Source organism: Cygnus olor, chromosome 7, assembly GCF_009769625.2.
Source record: "Cygnus olor isolate bCygOlo1 chromosome 7, bCygOlo1.pri.v2, whole genome shotgun sequence".
Lineage (NCBI taxonomy): Eukaryota > Metazoa > Chordata > Aves > Anseriformes > Anatidae > Cygnus > Cygnus olor.
In genome coordinates, this window is record NC_049175.1 from 9,685,570 (window position 1) to 9,705,311 (window position 19,742).

The 19,742-nt window shown below is 39.5% G+C and overlaps 1 protein-coding gene across 9 annotated transcripts in view; it reads right to left on the reverse strand.

Moving 5' to 3' along the window:
• Positions 1–19,742, reverse strand: part of ANK3 (ankyrin 3) — a 358,746-nt gene that overhangs the window by 108,030 nt on the left and 230,974 nt on the right. For all 9 annotated transcript variants that reach the window (XM_040564167.1, XM_040564175.1, XM_040564176.1 and 6 more), the window contains 4 exons: positions 14,723–14,821; positions 6,868–6,966; positions 2,206–2,403; positions 210–308 (listed from right to left, as the gene is read on the reverse strand). In XM_040564167.1, coding sequence (XP_040420101.1) covers positions 210–308; positions 2,206–2,403; positions 6,868–6,966; positions 14,723–14,821 — 495 coding nt within the window. The remainder of the gene's footprint in view (positions 1–209; positions 309–2,205; positions 2,404–6,867; positions 6,967–14,722; positions 14,822–19,742) is intronic.

Consider the following 19,742-nt stretch of genomic DNA (forward strand, 5'->3'; position numbering starts at 1 on the left):
TGTTTCACTTGTTACCGCCACTGTATTCCCAAAGCACATTAATTGGGTGTTGTAATCCATTAGTGCAACTGACTTTATTCAGTTTTATTATTTGTGGATATCTATCTGAAAATTCTTGTTCACTTGAATGGCACATGCTCTTTCAGAAATATTCAAATATTAATCAATATAAGAAAACCTAAGATAAATGTGAAAGGACCACTTCTTACCTCAGTCACAGCTTGGATTGATGCACCATGCTTCAGAAGAAGTTCCATTACTTTTATTCTGTTCTTCTTGCAGGCAATGTGCAGAGGTGTAAAACCATTCTGTAAATGAGAAAGAATATACCTTTTAATACTGCATATGTCATTAAAAAGTAGAATTGGTTATGGAATTCGTATAAAACATTCCTTTATGATAACAAAACACCTCCCAGATTTGTTTTGGCTTCAAACTGTTCATGTAAAACAGAAAAAACTTCTAAAGAAGAAAAAGACATGTCTTATACAACCACTTTTTATTATGAAATACGTTGTCCACTCATATTAAAAAATATTTCTAAAAAATGTCTTTTCACCTAAAGCTACCAAAAATTTCATTTTAGTTTAGGTTTATTAAGTGTTCACTTTTTTTTTTTTTTTGGACTTTTCAGAACTGCTGGTGAAAAAGAGCACTTTACATTTACAAGCTTTGACATTTGGATCCTTTTCTAAACTAATCTTACTACTATTTTTTCTTTCATTACTTACCACTTTACTATTTTGTCTTCTCCATTAAAAAATATTGCTTGTACAGCAGTGTGAACATTTTCAACTACCATCTTATTTAGCATGAGATGATACAGCAAAAACAAGTAACACAAGAAAATAAGCCATCCACAGCATCCAAGACTGGTACCACAACACCAGTCACTGAATGCTGATGCCACTCTATACACTCATGAAAAAAGTCTTCACAAAGTAATTCTGAAAACTGCTCAGATCTGATCAAAAATAGCTTTGTTACCTGACAGATGATAAATAATATCATATGCTTTTATAACATCGGGTCAGTGCAATTGTCTGTTCCAGTTAAGTGTGAGCAGCTCTCAACTCTGCTGTTAACAGTGGACAACATCCAGGGTAAGCTCAGATGTGTTTCAGGGTGAGCCCAAATTCCAGGTACTGCACTCAGGCTACCTTCTGCTTAATCATCCTGAGTGGGGATCAGACAGAATAACAGGACACCCTAAATGACTTAGGTGAAATTGAAATTTGTGGCTAGGTTACAAGACCAATCATAGGCCGCTGCTGGCAACTCTGAAAAGCTTAACTGTTAATGCTTTGATTATAACACAAGGCCAGAACAAATACTACAGGCCCACAAGCCTCCTCACTTGCCAGTTATAGAGAACAAAACCCAAAATACCTTGACCAAAGACACCTAATCTTACACAGAAAACAAAGGGATTGTGAGAAGCAATCTTTGGAGCCTGTGCTATTTTCAAAACAGAATCAATCCCACCCAGCTTTTAAGGGTTTCAGAAGCTCACGTAACATTGCAGGTACTGAATGAGTTACTAGCTGTGAAACCCACCACCCCAATTCATTTCAGACTGTTTGGAACAGCTACTGAAGACCCATCAAATAAGCCCAACATTTTAAAGACAGTGGATTGCAAGTAAAATTTAGAACAAAATGAATTCAGTTTGTATGTAGTTTCATTACACTGACAGGTTTTATTGTTGGTTTTGAAGTAAGAGGGCATGTGGCTCCATTGATATAATTACAATATACCACAAATAATCCTTATGCAACTCATTCTTACTTTTTACCATTTCACATCTTTGAGAGCTAATAAAAATTCTTTTTTTTTTTTTAAGGTTTAAGGTGATTATTTTTTATTTACAAACATTTAAAAGTAAGAAATCTCTCAATACTAAAAACTACAGTGGTTAATCTGCAGCTGCTTCATCTATTCAGAATCGTAAGAAGATACCAGGAGGCAAAAGTGCTCTAGTTATACTAGAAATACATAAATCCATTGATCATTTGTAAGCAAGGGTCTGCTCAGATTTCACGAAACACATTACCAAAGCTTTGAACCTCGAGCATCATCTCCTGGGCTGTAGTAACACCACACAACCTCACTGTCAACAGTCAGCAGGCAGAAAACTCTCAAACCAATCTCACGGCAACTTTGGAAGAATGTTAAGCTGCAAATAGTAACCCACTGTGTACTCACCAGTGCTTTGGCATTAGGATTAGCTTTCTTGTCCAAGAGAACCTTGGCTACTTTGTAGTGGCCACAGTGGGCAGCAACATGCAGCGCAGTCAGATAGTCATTAGTGACGTCATCTACAGGCACGTTGTGCTGGATCAGGAGCTGAACACAGTTTAGATGATCTCCTTGCGTTGCCATGTGCAGCGGAGACAAACCGTTCTGCAAAAAAAAAAAAAAAAAGACTCAACACTGATGGGTTACAGGATGCTCAGAGAAATTAAACTCTCACCTTACAGCATGTCCTGTACGAAAAGCATCTTACAAGCCCATAGAGCACCCAAAATGAACTAAATGTGTTCAGTGTAACAATGAAAGTTCTTACTCTGGCAAAAGCCGCATGGAATAATGGAGTTGTCAGAGTTTATAGACAGCTCTACCTTAAAAAACAGCAATAACAGCAATGTTCTAAGCATAGCTTATTTCAGCTAGCATAGCACAGATAAGTTGGCAGAGTTAAATGAGTTATGTGAAGAACAGCACTTTGTGACTTTTAATACTCTAACTAGGAAATCTGCTGTTTTTAAAAGCTGCATTAAACTCACCACAGTAATAGAGCCTGCCTGTGCCAGGCATGAGAAAGCAGGCCAGAGCATCACTCAGCAATCACTATAACCTTCCCTGCTCCCTCCACTAGTACTTTCCTGAATTTGGGTTGTACACATGCCTTACATCACATTACACACCTGTGGAGACCATTCTTCCCTGCTAACATTTTTACAAGAGCAAAATCTTCATATGCGACTGGACAAAAATAGTATCTGAATGAGACAACCATGTTGTGACCTACCAGAAAGCAGTGGTAAAGCTCTATTTTGCCAGGGAAATACCTGAAAGATTTATGTTTCTAAATCTCTATCAAGACTTGTTGCTTGCACTGCTTACAGCAGTTCATGAACAAGCTGCTGCATATATTACTTTTGCAGAGTAAGAACAGGTCAAACGCAAAGAGAAATAATTACAAGAACTTCAAAGGACTGATTCTGTTTTGTGTCCAAAGATTAAAAAATATTGCCTGAATCATAGAGTTCTTGTTACCAGAGGTACCTTACTTAGATAAACCTCAACACACCTTCTGTCATTTGTATTCTTTTTTACTTAGTCCTTCCAATGCCAAAATTAAATTCAAATTCAAGCTACTCTGGTAACACATAATAATATATAAACTATGAATGACTGACAGTACACTGCTTGCCATCATGAAGAAACAAAAACTCTTGCTCTCAGATGCAGTGCCCTCATGTGACCACAGTTAGCAAAGGCAAACTGGCATTGTAAAACCAGCTGAGATCTCAGGCTACCTGAAACAGATGATTTCTTTCCTCTCCCACACACCAGGATAATAGCATAACAAACACTCAAAAATAATGTGGAAATACAAAGAGTGTATTTTTTTAAATGAAATGGAAGAAGGATGATAAAAACAAACAGGCTAATACTGTCATAATTTGAAAGCAGTTTACATTCAGTGCTGAAAAGCGGAGATTCTTGGACACAGCTTTATCTTTCAAATACAATTATCTCATGAGCATCTCAGTTGTGATTTATGTTGGCCTGGGTAAGCCTCTCTCCCATTCCCAAAGGCTACTACAGTAATTATATACGCAGAAGCTTGATACAAGCATTGAATTTTAAATATTTTCACTGTCTTCTAGTTAAATAGCGGAATTAAAATAAATCATTCATTTCCCACAGTCACCAAGCCCTCCTGGTAACAGTTTATGAACTGATAATGCTTTTTAGGTGACAGCAAAATATCATGAAAGTTTATACATCATTCTGTTCCACCATTAGGAGAAACCTCCAGGTGAAAAGTGTCATTCATTTAACAACAGCCAATAAACCACACTTACTAATAGAGTACGAAATTAAGATGATGACATGGTGCTCCCTCACAGGAGACTTATATGACAGAGGCTGACAGTGTTGAAAAAGAAGGGAAGAAAGAGAGCAGTCACACATCCATTCCAGAAAATCAAGAAGATGCTTGACAAAAATTTGTTGTGCATGCAAAAATAGCTAGATTTTTTGCAGAACAGCATGAGACAGAACCAGATGGTAAAGAAGTTGATGAAGACAAAGGATTACTGTCTTTTGTTACGATCTAAAACAGGCTTGCTCTTAATTCTGTTGTAGATAAAGGTACACTGCGATCTTAAACAAGCCAGGTAAAATTTGAATGCCTTCGGCTTCCCAGTAATAAAATAAAAATATTATGTACAACAACGTTCTCCTGTACCATATCCATGTCGTGAGACAATCCACCCATGTTTGTAAGAAGTGATTTGGTATTATGAGATGGAGCTACTATATAATTAGTTTATTACTGTTTTTATGCAGATTGCCAAGAAAATATTAAAAGGTGAAGTTTAAAAGGATTCAAAGAGATTGATGGCCATATGATACCTTAAACAAAAATCAGAACATGACCACAGAGATTAAGCAGAGCATCAAATGCCTGACTTGACAAAGACAAAATCAGTGATACATAGCTTATTTGATAGCTGTGTCTACAGATTTTGATCAAGGAAAGTCATTAACTCTGAAGTAAAATAAAAAAAAAAAAGGAAAACAGCCAAATAAGCTGACAAAAACTGTAATGAAAAAAGACAGAAACTGATACAAGAGATGTCATAGCTCCCACGGCAAATCATTGGCATATTCATTACTACAATTCAAGTTCCTTTTGTTCTTAGAAAACTTAGATAACCAATTAGGTCACTGACACCCCTGAAAATAAATCTAAGGTTATTCCAGTGTGGAAAAGGGCCATCGTTACCCTAAATAACCTTTAACAGGAAATAGCTATCGAACTGCAGTCTGTATTCTTTTTAAATAGTTTCATATAACAGAGGAAAACTTTGAAAAGTTAAAATTCTTTCAAGGATATGTCCTATTGCCAATAGAATATGACTTCATTTGAAGAGAATGGAGCCATGTATTTTTCCAGAGAACTGTACCACAGCTTAGTGCCAAATGAATGGCTTCATTAATGTCATTCGAGGTACCTCTACTTCTTAGCATACCTTCTGAAAACAGCAGAATTAACATATCAGAGGGAAACTCGGGAAGCTCCTTCTGCTCACTTTTTAATACATATTTTTCCCTCCTCCAAAGAGGAGCTCCCATTTTGCTGTAGATGTTCACACAAGCTTCTGCAGGTCAACACCCAAAGTGCACCCTCCAGCCTTGTGCTATTTCCAACCCACCATCCTATGTTCTCATCTGTTTAATTTTGGCTAGTGAACTCCGGGCCAAGCTGTGTGAAACTCCCCAGGATGAGGAACAAATTCAAAACCCACAGGCCCTGAACGGCAGGTTAAGCTTCAGAATAACACCTGTCAGCACAAAATCTGCATAGTGAAGAAACGTAGTTCCTTAGGAGAGGGTCTCATTTAAGAAGATGAAAACTAAAGCAATGGGCTTTACGTTTTCTCCTTTAAGTAATTAATTGATCTACCAGAGAGTGTGGAAGAGCCTGACTGCCTTGAGTATGAGCTCTAGGCTCTGAGCATGATAGTGGCATGGAGACGTGCCCCAGGGTGCTCCTGGACAGCCCCTTGCTGTCTCCCTCTGCTTGCGGAGGTTGCAAGTCAGGGCTCTGGGAGCCCAAGGAAACTCTGCATGCAGAGGATGGGTGGGTCCTGTCTGTCAGATTACCCATGACAGCACTTGCCAGTGACTCACTGAGCAGAGAAAAGCTGGTGTCAACCTCCCCAAACACATGCTAAATATATTCCAGTGAGGGGAAAAAAAAGAAAAAAAGAAGAGGGAGGAGAAAAGCAGAATATAGAAGGGCACTGAGACAGAATAGGACAAGATGACAGAATAGAAAAAAAAATAACAGAAGGAAAAAAGACACGTTGTTGAAATATACATTGCTTACAGCCTGAGAGGAAAAATGTGGTAGAAAGTATCTTGGGAAAGAACCTCAGCAAACTGCACAATCCAACTGTCAGACCTGGATGGGAAAGTCACGGATTGTGTTGTGCTACAAACAAGGCTGCTGCACTGAGATTTAATGCCAGCAATAACTGTGCAGCACAGACCACCACCAGAAGAGTTCTGGGAAGAATGTGCTTTAATGCCAGCCCTTGGCTCTGAAGCAATCTGCACACCCTAGTGCAGGTGATTTGCAATTTCCATGTAAAACTTTGTGTGATAAACTGCAGAGAGATAAGAAGTGGAGAAACTGGTAATCAGTCTAACTCCTAAGGAAATACGAGCTGTCTCCTGCAAAGAGATATTACTCTATTTTTATCTCTTATCTCTACTCTACCTCTAGGGTAATTTGGTGCAAGCTGAAGATGCATTGTAATCATCACGTATTTATTCAGGGTACAGAGATTTTCTAGCTACTGAAATTCTGAGCCATAGTGTTACCATACATGCCTTTTTGGTTGGCAGAGAAGCCTTTCATTGTGTGTCTTGATTTAACATATTTTAGATATGCAGACAACCACTACATACGGCATCCACTCTGGAGACCTCCCACACAGTTACTTTAAATAGTTATGAAAGAGGAAAGTTATTGTCAAGCCCTTAAATATCAAAAACATGCAGAATTACATTTTTTGAAAAAAGTACAAGGATTATCCTAGCAGAGAAGAGAACAGTATCAGTTACCTTGGTTTTGGAAAGAATAGGGGCACCACGATCCAGCAGCATTTCTACAACTTGTTCATGGCCACTTCTTGCTCCGCAGTGGAGGGGAGTCAACCCATCCTGTGGGACACAAACATTGTAACATATTAGTTTTAGGCACAGGAAGACTTTTTGCACTTTTATAAAAACCTACAACATCTAAAGAAAGTAATTAATTCCTGCAGGATGCTGATCTTGCATATCTGAACAGCTAAACCTGTTTCTACAAATAGACAAAGTACATTTTGGCTGATTTTATAAACAGGTAAATAGTCATATCACCTTGGTGCTCAAGCAATGGGCTGCTTCCAGGCCCTCACTTTACATGCATTGAAGTGGTAAACGCGCATACAATAAAAAGATGAGATTGTACATCAGGTACTTTTTGCCTGCATGACTTTAAGAAAAATGGGTCTTTCATTTGTCAGTATGAATCAAAGTGAAGGGATGATACCGATATCAGAGGGAAAAAAAATCTTTCTTATTTAGTTTGATTTTATTACATTGATTTTGACAGGTGTACAGCAGATGAGTAAGCCATCTTAACTCCAGGTGGTAAAACTATGCTGGATTAACTCCTGTTTCTTGTACTGCAGACCATAATCATGTGAATTCCAGTTGAATAGGGTCTAGTCACAGTCTACTCTCAATGCTTATTATAGTTTTTAACCAAGTTACTTCAAATTAATTTATTCTTTGATTTGTACCCTGTTTACAATACTCCCGTATCCTGCTTTACATGAGTGCTATGATGAAAGATGGCACACATCTTCAGCAACTGAGAGTAAAGTCACATAGAGTTCTTCAAACACTATATGACATAATGGTTTGTTGCAAATAGCAAAGTCGTGGCTTTGAAAAAAAATAGGAAGAAAAATTTGTGGTTTTGGAATTAGTAACAACAAGCACTTCTTTTGTTACAAGCAAAACAAATACACGGGAGCTACTGTCACACGGGAACTACACTGTATTTTCATCAAACATGTCAGAGGAGAAGCCCTTATAACAAAGACTGAAATGAATAAAGCAGCAAGATAAATATTAATTTTCCGAACACAGGCCATAAAGGAAGGGGGCTCTCTCCAGTGCCTCTCAGCACTCTTAAAAGTATTTTATGTTGTCTAAAATATTTTACAACGTTTTAATAAAAAGTATTATCTAAAATTTCTTTTCATACATCCTGTGCATGTTAATTCATGAACATACACACCCTCTCTGCAAGTAGTCCCAGTTTACCTCCTTAGACCCATTTTTGCCATGCATAATTGCAATATTCTTCCTTGATACTTCCTAATCCATTACTCTCTGGTAGATTATCAGTTTAAGACTCATGAAGTGCAGCTAGCTGGGGAGATGGAGGTACTGATTCTGAGCCTCAAGCTCTTCTGCTTCTACATTGCCCTCTCCTAATAACATTTGAAACATAGCAGCCTGTAATTGTTGTGATTATTTTTCCTGCTATTCTCATTTAAATATCATATGGCCCTCACTGTGCATGTTTTTCCACTTAAATGAAGGCATAGGATTCTGATGTAGGTGAAGGAAAGATTCTTGGTTCAGACTTAACTTGATTAGGACTGAGGGAGCCATTTGTTCACACAAGACGAACACAGTTTGACTCACCATGTTCTTACATGTTTCACACTTTATGACCCCCCACAATTCATTCAAACAAACGTGCCAGGGGTAGTATACACCAAGCTCACAGAGAATGAAACACGTTTGCTCATCTTCACAGGCTGGAACAGACCCCTCAGAGCTACCTCAGTGCTCCCCAGGGCACCGAGCCCCAGCCCTCTCATGGTGCCATCCCTCCGGCTCCTTCCTGTGGCTGGCAAGGTTCCTGGGGCCCAGGAGGTGGCAGGACATCATGCTCGGCCAGCTAGAGTTCGTTCTGGTCTTTGCAGCAGTCACCACCAGCAGGTGCATCACATGGCATGACACAACATTACAATGCATTGTAGGTTCTTGTTGGGACAGCACATCTAAAGCTATTTTTATGAGAATGTCAGGACTCCCACCATAAAAAGCAAATACACTTCAAGACAGCTCACTTGGCTGCAAAGGTGGTTTTTTTGGAATTTAAAAAGGAACCCTCTATTCACCTGGCATGGTCAATTGCTACATGGCCCTAAAAGCAAGCAAAGAAATGAAGAGGCAAACAGATGAGAAAGAGGTACAATTTTGTTTTAAAAAAAGAAAAGAAAATGAGATTAGAAGAGACTGCTCTGAACTCAGCAAGACTCTACTGATTATGTCAGGAGATCTTCTCATTGCTTATTTACTGTTGATATAAACTATACCATGTGAAACATAAAATCTATCACGTGGATTAGGAAACAAACTTGCCTTAACATGGTAGTCTGCAATGGCTCAGAAAAACCATTACAAACGATTATGACAATAATCTGCAGATTAAGGACTCTCTAAGTATGTGCTGACATAATAAATCATATCATCTGTATTATCTAGCCCTCCAGAGAGCCCGAGAGCAGCTCCAGCAAAAGGCAGGAGGACAATAGGAAGAATTCTGCTTAGAGACAGACTTCCCATAAACATTGCACAAACTGTCTCTGGGACCACAGCTCTTTCTTTAGCTTTTATTTCAAAGACCCCCATCCCCCAAATAAGTGCAATACAATTAGTATCTCTGGTTCCTGTTGAGACTTGCATGGAGGTCACAAATGGCTTGAGTTTAGCAGATGCTGGTGCAGGTCACTGGGCCTCCCGGCTGCTGTTTCCCTGCCCCTACATGTGGCTGTAAGGACCCCTGAGCAGTGTGGTTTGGCACAGACCAGCCTCCCTGTCCCCCTCAGGGCTCCTTCCCCGTTAATGCCCACCCAGGAGCTCCCCTGCATGACAGGATCCACTGGGCCATCACCACAAATCCAGTACCACAGCTCTCGCACCAGTGAGCAGCAGCTTTAACCCAGTCTGTAACTGATGAAACGAAGCGCAAGCACCCAGTAAAAAGTTTCCTGTGAGGCCAATACCCAGCAAGAGCTTGGCAGACTTCGAGCCAAATCCCCTGAGTCAGAGGCAGAAGGCATCCTTCCCCCAGTGGAGCAACTACTGCTGCCTCCAGGGTTTATCATCCCCATAGCTGCTTAGTGAGCCTCTGAGCAGGTGCTTCAGCCTAGCAGGGCTCTGCATCGCATGGTGCCTCCATGCCCTAAAACTCCCAAAGTCTTCACTTCACTGGCACTATTGCAAAGAGACCCCAGTGCAGCAGGGTAACAAAGGAGGTTTGCTCTGCCTACACATGCAAAATGCACTTACATTGACAAGTCAGTGTTATTCTTGTCATTATTTTATATCTTACTATACGTAGCTTTTCTGAAGCAGCTTATGTATGATCAGAGGCATCTTAAAAGAGTGTATCCCGCACATTCTCATGCAGATATGAGTACTGGACTGTTATTTAGCTGCAAAATCAGTAAAATGAAGATTATGAAGACTTACTGTTAATCCAAGCTAAAATGTGCTCACTGCCTGCCTTCAGACAAATTCACTTTGGCATATGCAGTATTAAACAGCCAAAGCAAATCAAGCTAATTTAATCAAGCTCTCTAATTACACTATTTTTAAAGTCTTTTCTGGAAGACAGAAAAAGTAATTAGGGCAACATTCAGTAAACATGTTATGTGAAGCATCAGTAGGTCTTTGCTTGAATGTTATTAAAAAAAAAAAAAACAAACATCAGAGTGATAAAAGTTGCCCTGGGCAGACTAAAGTGGCACATAGCTAGGACTTTGCATGGTTAGTTATTGAGGAGTACACTTTAGAGTTCAGTACAAACCCCAACTGCCAGCTGCTAGACATCATGTACAAAAAAGGACAGACAGAAGATAAACAGCTAGTTAAAAATAAACAAGTCAATGTAAGTGTGAACTAAAAGAAAAAAACATGGCTGAGCCTCAAAATAGATATTTTTGGAAATAACCTCATATGCTCACACCTTATCTGAATTAACTACAGTTTGTAGGTGCATGACAATGTTTATGCTGCTCATCAAATCCTATTCCTAAGGAATACAGAGAAATCTGGAGTCCAGAGATGTCTTTTACAGTAATTTTAACAGAATAAGGATTTAGCCCTTTAGGTTAACCTTTTGTACAGTACTTCAGCATTGCAGTTTCCAGGACCATCTGCCAGAAGCAAACAGAAATGCTCATGGAGATGACTAAGGAAAATAAATGATTACCTCAACTTAACTTAATGCTCAGAAAAGACTGTATGTGCATTTATCTATAAAATATGTTCAAGAAAAATAAAAACTGATGTTACATGGAGAACATTTACAGTACCACATCCAGAGAATGGATTGCGAGCACAGATCGCAGAATGACAGCTGAGTAGCTAAACCTGTCCCATCCAAGAGTAGCAAATCCTTGTCTTGTCTGTGTTTGGTCAACAACATTAGACAGTATCTTCTGCATACTCATGTAAAGGTGAATTACATGATGAAGGAGAAACAAAGGGCTAGGAATTCCTGCCTCTGAGCAAGAGAAACAAGCAATTTTCAAAAACTGTTCTCCTTTCATGTGGGGACAAAACCTTTGTCATTCATCTTTAAGGAGTTATTTTGTGTTCCATAATCAACATCTATATTAAATAGTATCATGGTGTCCAACACATTTTATTTAAAGCAGAAAAAAAAAGCTACAGAATTCTGCTTCGTTTAAAATTCCTGGAGAGGTCTCACCTGCATTTAAAAATCTGCTAACAGAATCCTCACTTATTTTCACATGCAAATCACACCTATTTTTCAAGTTGTGTGTGTATTCAGCACATGCCCCTACCCTTGCAGAGCACTACAAGGCTGGGCTCAGACTGGGCATCCCGCTGATAGATGTGACTTGACACAAGTATCAGAAAACACAACCCTGGCTGCTTTGACTTCCAATACGTTTAGAAGTGGTCATACTGTTGCAAAAAGATATGACTGAAGCTTTTGTCATCTCGTGTTTTTTAAGACCGTTCTAAGTCTAAGACATTGAAAAAAACAACAGATGGCACTTAAGAAAAAAATGAAATGTCCGCAAAGTTGACATACCTCAATTGTTCTGCCTTGGAAAACAACATTGGGTCAGGTAGGAATAAAAAGAGAACTTTAACAGGAACATGTGTTATAATGGCTCACAGCAATTAATTTTTGGTATTGAATACGACAGCCAGGCAGACACTCCTGAAACAATATTCTTTTTAACTTTAACACCACATTACTCTGAGACCTCTCTTCCTTCTTGTACTGATTCATAAACCCGTTTTGATCTACTCCAGCGACGCTGTTGCCTCTCCAAGTCTCCTTGGTAGAGCCACTTACTGCCCAGACCAGGGGCTGGTAAACCCTTGCCAGGATGAGTCAGTGACGCTGGGAGCTAAACTTCCACTTAGTCACTAACTGGCAGAAAATGATGCCTCTGGTAATGTCAGACAAGTGCAATGATGAGTGACACCCAAGCAGGAGAAGTTATGCAAATCCCTTCTGATTTATAGGGAGAACGGGTGTTTGGAGAAACAGGCAGTGTCTGGGGAAGTTAGACAAGAAAAAAAAAAAAGAAAAACTACCAAAACAAACAAAAAAACACAACCAAACAAAAACTACAACAAAAACTAAAACCCACAAAACCTTCATGAAGCACACTCATCCATTGCCTTTTGCCTCACTGGGAAGCTCTGCCAGACTCCAGAGCTATTAATGCTTCTGCCCTCTTCCTGGATCCTGTTTCCGTTGCAGCCTGTATTTTTAGTTACAGAAATTATCCTAGTATCTAACCCTGGGGTCTGTGATACAGAAGAATGAAACAGATCGGGAGCTTTTTTAACTACAGGAAAAGAACAAGCTGGACTCAAACTATTTAAAGTCCTGGTCCCAACATTTTGGCTGCAGTGGGCCATGTAAGTTCTTGCAGAGAGGACGCAAAGATTCCCTTGCCAGGTCCCTTCCTCCCTGCTGTGACCAAATGCACATCTGCCACATCACTAAAACGTGGCCTACCCCAACACAAGGTGAGCCGAGTCCAGGATGTGACAGGACAGGCAAACTTGCCCCCTCAGCCTGGCAGCCCCAGTGTGCCACATAGGAAGCTGGTATTTCAGTCCAGAACAGATCAATCAGAATCATGGAATGGTTGAGGATGGAAGTGTTTGAAAAACATCTCAAGTACAACTGCCTTTTTTTTTTTTTTTTTTTTTTTAAGGAGGAAGAAAGAGAGAGGAAGAGAGGAGGCAGCTGCTCAGAACAACAGCCACATCCCTACATGAAAAACAAACCCAGGAGGCAGTCCTACCCCTGAGAGGTGCTTCTAAGAAGCTAACAAAGCAAAAAATCAGGGGTGAGACAAAGCCCGCAGAGTGGGGAAAAGAAGTTTAATTCTGGTCAAGTGCTATATACGCTGTCATTTTGAAACACAAAGGTGGAAAGTAAAGGGAAGTAACATGAAAGGAAAAAACAGATGTTGTAGACACGGGGTACTATGTCCTGACAAGAGTACAGGCGTATTTGGGATGCTGTAAAGACTCCAATTCTATGCGTGCTAGTTTCATCATACTGTGCATAGGACTGAAGACTTTATGCAAGCTGCTCTGTAAACCCTCTCGAGATAGATACTGTGCCTCTGCTAGTGCCAAGCACAAGAAGAACCCACTTTCCATGTTATCCATGACAAATCATCTCTTCCATATCCCCCATTTAGAAAAAAAAAACAAACACATTTTACAAAGTAATTATGAATGACTTCTTAAGGTAAAATGGAAAAAAACAACCAATAAAAATGCACGGACAGAGTGAAGAGAAAGTAAGTTGACCCAGTTTCTGAATTTGACAGAAATTAAAAAAAAAAAAAAGAACATGCCTCAACAAACACCAGAGGATATCTCAGAGACTGCTGAAACACTGGAAAATCAAACAGAAACCTGTGGATACAGTAATAAATGCAGAAAAGGTATTTTTAGGTTATATCTTTTATTTGTTCAGAGTTTTTTCTGGTGGAAATTATACAGAATAACTAAAAATGGAAGATGGATAGGTGACAAGCTAATATTTTGAGGAACTGAAAATTGTCAAAAAATTAGTGTCACAACTGAAGATTTCCCCCCCATGCACAGGAGCATGTTGCAAAGACTGCTGTGACAGCCCAGAGCACTCGTTCTGGGTTTACCTCCAAACTTCGGAACCTTTCCTTTTCTTTAGACCACTATATGTAAATAAAACACTCCTAAACTAATTAGATTGGATTTTAACAACAACAATTAGGTATAACCACCTGCATTGACCTTCCAGGACACTCAGTGACTCGAGTCAGGTGTCAACCTGCTGGAAACCGTCACTACGCCTGGCCCATTTGGTGACAAATCCAAGGCAGCAGCTAAGCACTGAGTCAGGCAGAGGCTGAGCTGCTGCACAGCCCTGCAAGAGGGAGGTGAGACTCAGCAGCAGTACTGTGCTCTGTGACACTGCCCTGTGGGTAAAAGAAAGGCAACCACGCTGCAGTTGTATGTAACTCTTTTAATATTCAAATTCTGAAAGATCTGAACTGAATTCTTGGCTTTTAGTGTATTCACATCTAATCGCAACTAGCTCATAGCAGCATTTAATTAAATGCTCTGAGAACATAGGAAGTAGTTGGTTCTGAGCTTTGCCATGCATGGTATTTCACACAGAGTTTTAAGAGACGTAAATTGTTAGCATCCTAATGAAATCTTTTACAAAAAAGAAATGCATTACGGTTTTGATAGCCTGCCAGGAAGACAAACGATTTAAGCTGTACAGCAGCTAACAGGTCAGAGGCAAGAACTCCATACAGTCACTTACAGCATTCACACTGAAGCTTACCCTTGTTTTGGCATCAATTTTAGCTCCTCGATCAAGTAGGAGTTTGACCATATTTGCATTTCCCCTCTTCGATGCAACATGCAATGGTGTGATATCATTCTGTGAAAGAAAAAAAAAAACACAAAACAACACATGAAAACAAATATTCATCTACCCGTCTTTCAGGACCTCCATGATCAGTTTTGCTCACAGAATGAACTATGCACACTTTGCTAAAGGGTAAAACAGTTTTGTTTCTCTGGGAGCATGCAAGCAAAAGAAAGCTGTTTTTTTCCACGTATGTGAATTACTGGTCTGAGACTACAACCTTTATATTATCGAGGCAAATGTTCAAATTGTGGTTGAAGTTCAAATGAGACATCCTGACTGTGCCTCAGTTCTCAGTTTTTGTATAGGAGTTAAATATCATCAATTTTACTCTCTAAACCCCAGCAATTTACTTTAGCTACAGTTTCTGAATATTTGGTGATAGGGATTAATACCTCAAAACTTCATTGGTCAATTAGAATTCATGAAAAATAAATAATAAAAGATACATCTGCAGGTGTAATTCAAAAGCAACAAGATGTCAGTGCCATTTATTTCTGTCAGCAAGCTCTGATAGCTTCTTGAGCACCTTCGCGTCACAGTTACATCACTAATTTCCTCTACACAAATTGTTCCTCTAATTGATGTAATACTTTACTTCAAGTGAGACTGTAAATAGGCAGATGTGCTTTGCTAAACAATGCCTTGCAGGACAGCAGCTTGTAGCTGTGCTGCACATTGAGGGCAGTTACATAACCAATGCGTGCGCACACAAACATGCTTTTTTAACAAGATGTAGCTAGGACATTTCTTCATGCTCTGATGAATCCTTTATCTTCTGGTGTATGAAGGCCACATCCTGTATATATTTGATCATACGGAGTCAAGTGAAGATAAAATAACTTAAACAGAGCATGCAGCTAGGGTATGGAGACAAACAGAATTATCAAGAACATGTTCCTGAGCACTCAGGGGCAGCCAAACAGCTGGCTGTGTAAAACTGGCTTCCCCATGACTGAGCAGAAAGCAGTAAATTTTAGTGAGCATGTATCCTATGCCTGACTGAACTGGAAAGGCACCCATCACCTTGAATAGCTGGAGAGCCGTACAAGTGTCTTACCTGGCCAACAGACCATTAAACAGCACTTCCTCAAAACCGCAGGTGAGTGAAATGATAGAGAACCAGTACCAAAAGAATATCTCCTCTCAGATGTGACAAGTTGACTCACAGTCTAATAGTAATGCTGAGCACCTAACCCAGTATGCTCTATCTTTATTTACAAGCAATTACACTACGAAGCTAACCTACAGCTACTAGAAAATACTAATTAATACTACCACAGAGGCAAACCACATTTTAGAAAGAAGAAATAACTTCTTTCTCTAATAATAATCACCATTAGAGCATCTAAGTTACTATTCCAGGGTAACTTGTGATTTCTTTAAAACATGAAATAAAACAAAAGGCTGCTTAACACATTAAACAAAGAGTATGCTAAGCCTGATCCTCCCAGGGATGTAAAACTGTGTGATTGCATAACATGCAATTTGCAAGTTGGTTTAGAAACAAGAGTAAAGGTGGGGGAATATCTATTTTCATGGTCAAAGAGAGGAGTCCTCCTCAAAAGACCTTCGCATTTCAGGTTAGTACTGAAATATCAGGACCTGCTCCCTGTGCAGCTGGTCTCAGCTTCTGGCAGGGGACAAGCTCCCTGGCTGAGAACATGAGGAAATTCACCAGCACCTAATAGGGACTAAGTTCATTCCTTTGCTGGAGAGCTAGCAATCCATCTTTCTTTCATCTGATACACTGTCTTTAAAAAAAGCATATAAATTTAACGTCTTGAGGATCTTGAAACTCTGAATTACATTTGGTTGAAAACAGGCAGCAGGATCGCACTAGGAAGAGATAGGTAAGTAAAGGATATGTTCACTTTAGACAGTTTGTTAAGAAAACAAATTTCACACAGCTACTCTGAAATAATGAACTGAACAGGAAGAATCAAGGAAATGAAACCCTACATACCCAGTGAAATATCTGTCCTTATGGATGAACGAGATCAGTTCCTCTTTCCTGGGAAAAGAGCACTGCAGGAGCAGTATTTCCTCACTCTCTAGTTTTCATCACACACTATTAATCTACTCAGACAGTTCATAAAAAGAATTAAGAGATGAAGAAGAAAAAGCATATTTGGCCCTATTCAGCCCTAACAGCTCAGGGAAATATTGTGGGGAAATCAAAAGGAAAAAAGAGAGAGGACAGCTCTCCATCCAGAATTTAAGTTTGGCATTTAGCTATTTGCACTTTTACTGGTAGCAAACAGTATGAAGTAATAATTGTGCATGCTGAGAGTCCTGAACCCTGAACAGAAGACGGGAAGCATTATGTGAATGCTCGCACAACTGCACACTGAAGTTTAGGGTGAGTAACTCTTCTTTGGTCAAGACTGTGTTTGTCCAAGGCTTGAAGTATCACACCCAGATGCATTACGCTCCTCCCATCTCTCAGCATACATTTGTGACAATTAAGTACAACTGAGATAAAAATAAACCTCAGACATCATCATCATTAATATTTCTGATGACAAAACGTAAAGCAAGCAAATTCAAACTCCAGTTGTTTGTACTTGTCACACGAAAACAGAGATTTACAAAAAAAAAAGCTTAATATGCACAGCTTGGGTGTAGGTTATTAAAACTGTGGTATCAGCAAACAATATAGCCACCAAATGTAAGGTTCTGAATTCTTCACTAAATCAACAGCATCTGCTGTCTTTTCAGTCTATTTTTAACTGTTTGATCTTCTATAAATTTCTCCCTTTGTTCTCAAGATAGAATAGTAAATCAGGAAACTTTTGAAGATGTTTTCCTGCAGTAACAAAGCTGAAATGCCTTCAAAAAGTAGCCAGAAAAAGATGCGGTTCAGATCTAGAATGTCTATTGGAGCACTCCTTGCCCTCGCTGTTGAAAAATCAAATGCTCAAAAAAATCAAAAATGCTCAAATCAAATGTCTCATGTAGACCCCTCGACAGCGAGATCCTTTGTCATCCAACCTGAGAGTTAACAAATTCTGTAAGGAGTATGTAACATAACTTGTGAGAATAACAACATGAAATTGTAAATAAATGCTTGTAGCGTTCTGAAGTAGCACATGGCCTTTTCTCTTCCCCTTGGCAGATGTCCTGGGGTACATGACTCAAAGTATTCTGGAAGTGTATACAGATCAAAGTGTGATGGATTATATGCATGCATTTTTTTCTATACCTCACAGCATTGTGGATGGCTGTTTTCCCTTTATCTCTATCCATTGCCTGCTGTAGCTGCTACCCTCTCATGAAGGGCCTGTGCCTTCCTTTGGAGTCTCCCAACGTTCAGAAATCTGATGGGTGAAGAGAGATCTGCTGTTCTTTTTTGATGGCTTCTGCTCATGGCTGATGAGAGGAGACACTAAGCCCTTTCAGCTGCATCTCTATCTACAGCTTCATAAGAAAATTCAAAAAACTTCAAGTTACCCTATGCTGAGCAACCTACATTTCCCATCTGAAATGAGATGAACTCCTCTCTGACACATGCCATCATCCATCACAGTTCACCACAGCAGTCCAAATTATTCCTGTTACAAATTAGCAACACAAATGGCTAGGAAGTCAGAAAAAAAAAAAAACAGAAACAAACTTAAAATGGACAGAGTGCAAACACTACGTATCTTGCAGCTTTATTTCAATGCTTTTAGAAAATGAAGAATTCCCCCCTAGATTCTGGTATGATATGCTATCCTACAGACTGCCTTTTACTCTTGTCAGTCTGAGTTTACCAACATAAGGATGCCAATAATAAACAAGAAAAGTAAATATTTCCACTTATAAGTATCATATTGGGCTCTGAAGTGTAACTCTAAATACAAACAAACAACAGATGAAAGTTTCCTGTTCATGCCTTACATTGTTTTAAATGCTGTTTGCATGGCATAAGCTTGGTAACACAGTGATAAACAGAACAAGACGAAATCCCCCTGAGGCAATGGTGCTCTACCAGTGACACAATACCCAACTGATTTCCCAGGCACCTCCGCCACAGTCAGAAGGGGGAACTGTCCCTCTCGCAGTCCTGCAAGGGCCAGCCACTGGCTATGGATAGTCCAAGCAGTTTGGTTGCTTGGTTGGGTTGAAGGACCTTCTCCATTCCCACACTGCAGCTATTGCCAGGGGCAGACCACGTAGGGAACTGTGAAGACCCACTGCCAGTCTTGTAGGAAATTGGTATTTCTCCTTGCTACCAGTGAGAGCTTACCTCCACTGCTTAGCAATCCTCCCAGACCCCCACCAGAGAATAGTTTTATAAAAAACTCCATTTCTTTACCTTCAATTTTTTATTTTTTTTATTTTTAAATACAATTTCTTACCAAAATGTTCAGATGAAGCTGGAATTTAGTAAGGTTGTCCTCAGTTTTCCCAACTGAGAGCAGACTCAGAATTGACAAAGAGTGCATCAAGAAAACAGAAGCTGAAAGCAGGCAGACTGCTAAAGTGTGAAGTTTGGAAAACCTCTCCATCGTTATGAGTCCTTAAGAAAAGAGCTTAACATTGATTGCCATATACTGGAATTGTCATCAACAATCCTGCATGGCTATTATTAGCATTGCCAGTTTGTGTGGGTAGAGAAGGATTGTGCCGTGTATGTGAAGACTGTCATATGTAACCATGCAGCTACAACACATTTTATATGAGAACAATCAGTATTTTCTCCTCCTATATTTTTCTGTAATTCAAAACTGGAGCTAAAACTCAGTACAACCCCTGCAGATAAAAGTATTATGTTCTAGTAGCTGTTACTGGGATCACTGAGACTTGCATGGGATTTTCAGCTATAAAAGAAATTAGACGTACAACCACAAAACACACAATCAGATGCTCTTCAGGAAACCTTATGACAGTTCAAAGAATTTTCAGCTTCTTTCTCCTCTATTTACTGTTAATGAATCTTATATTGCGC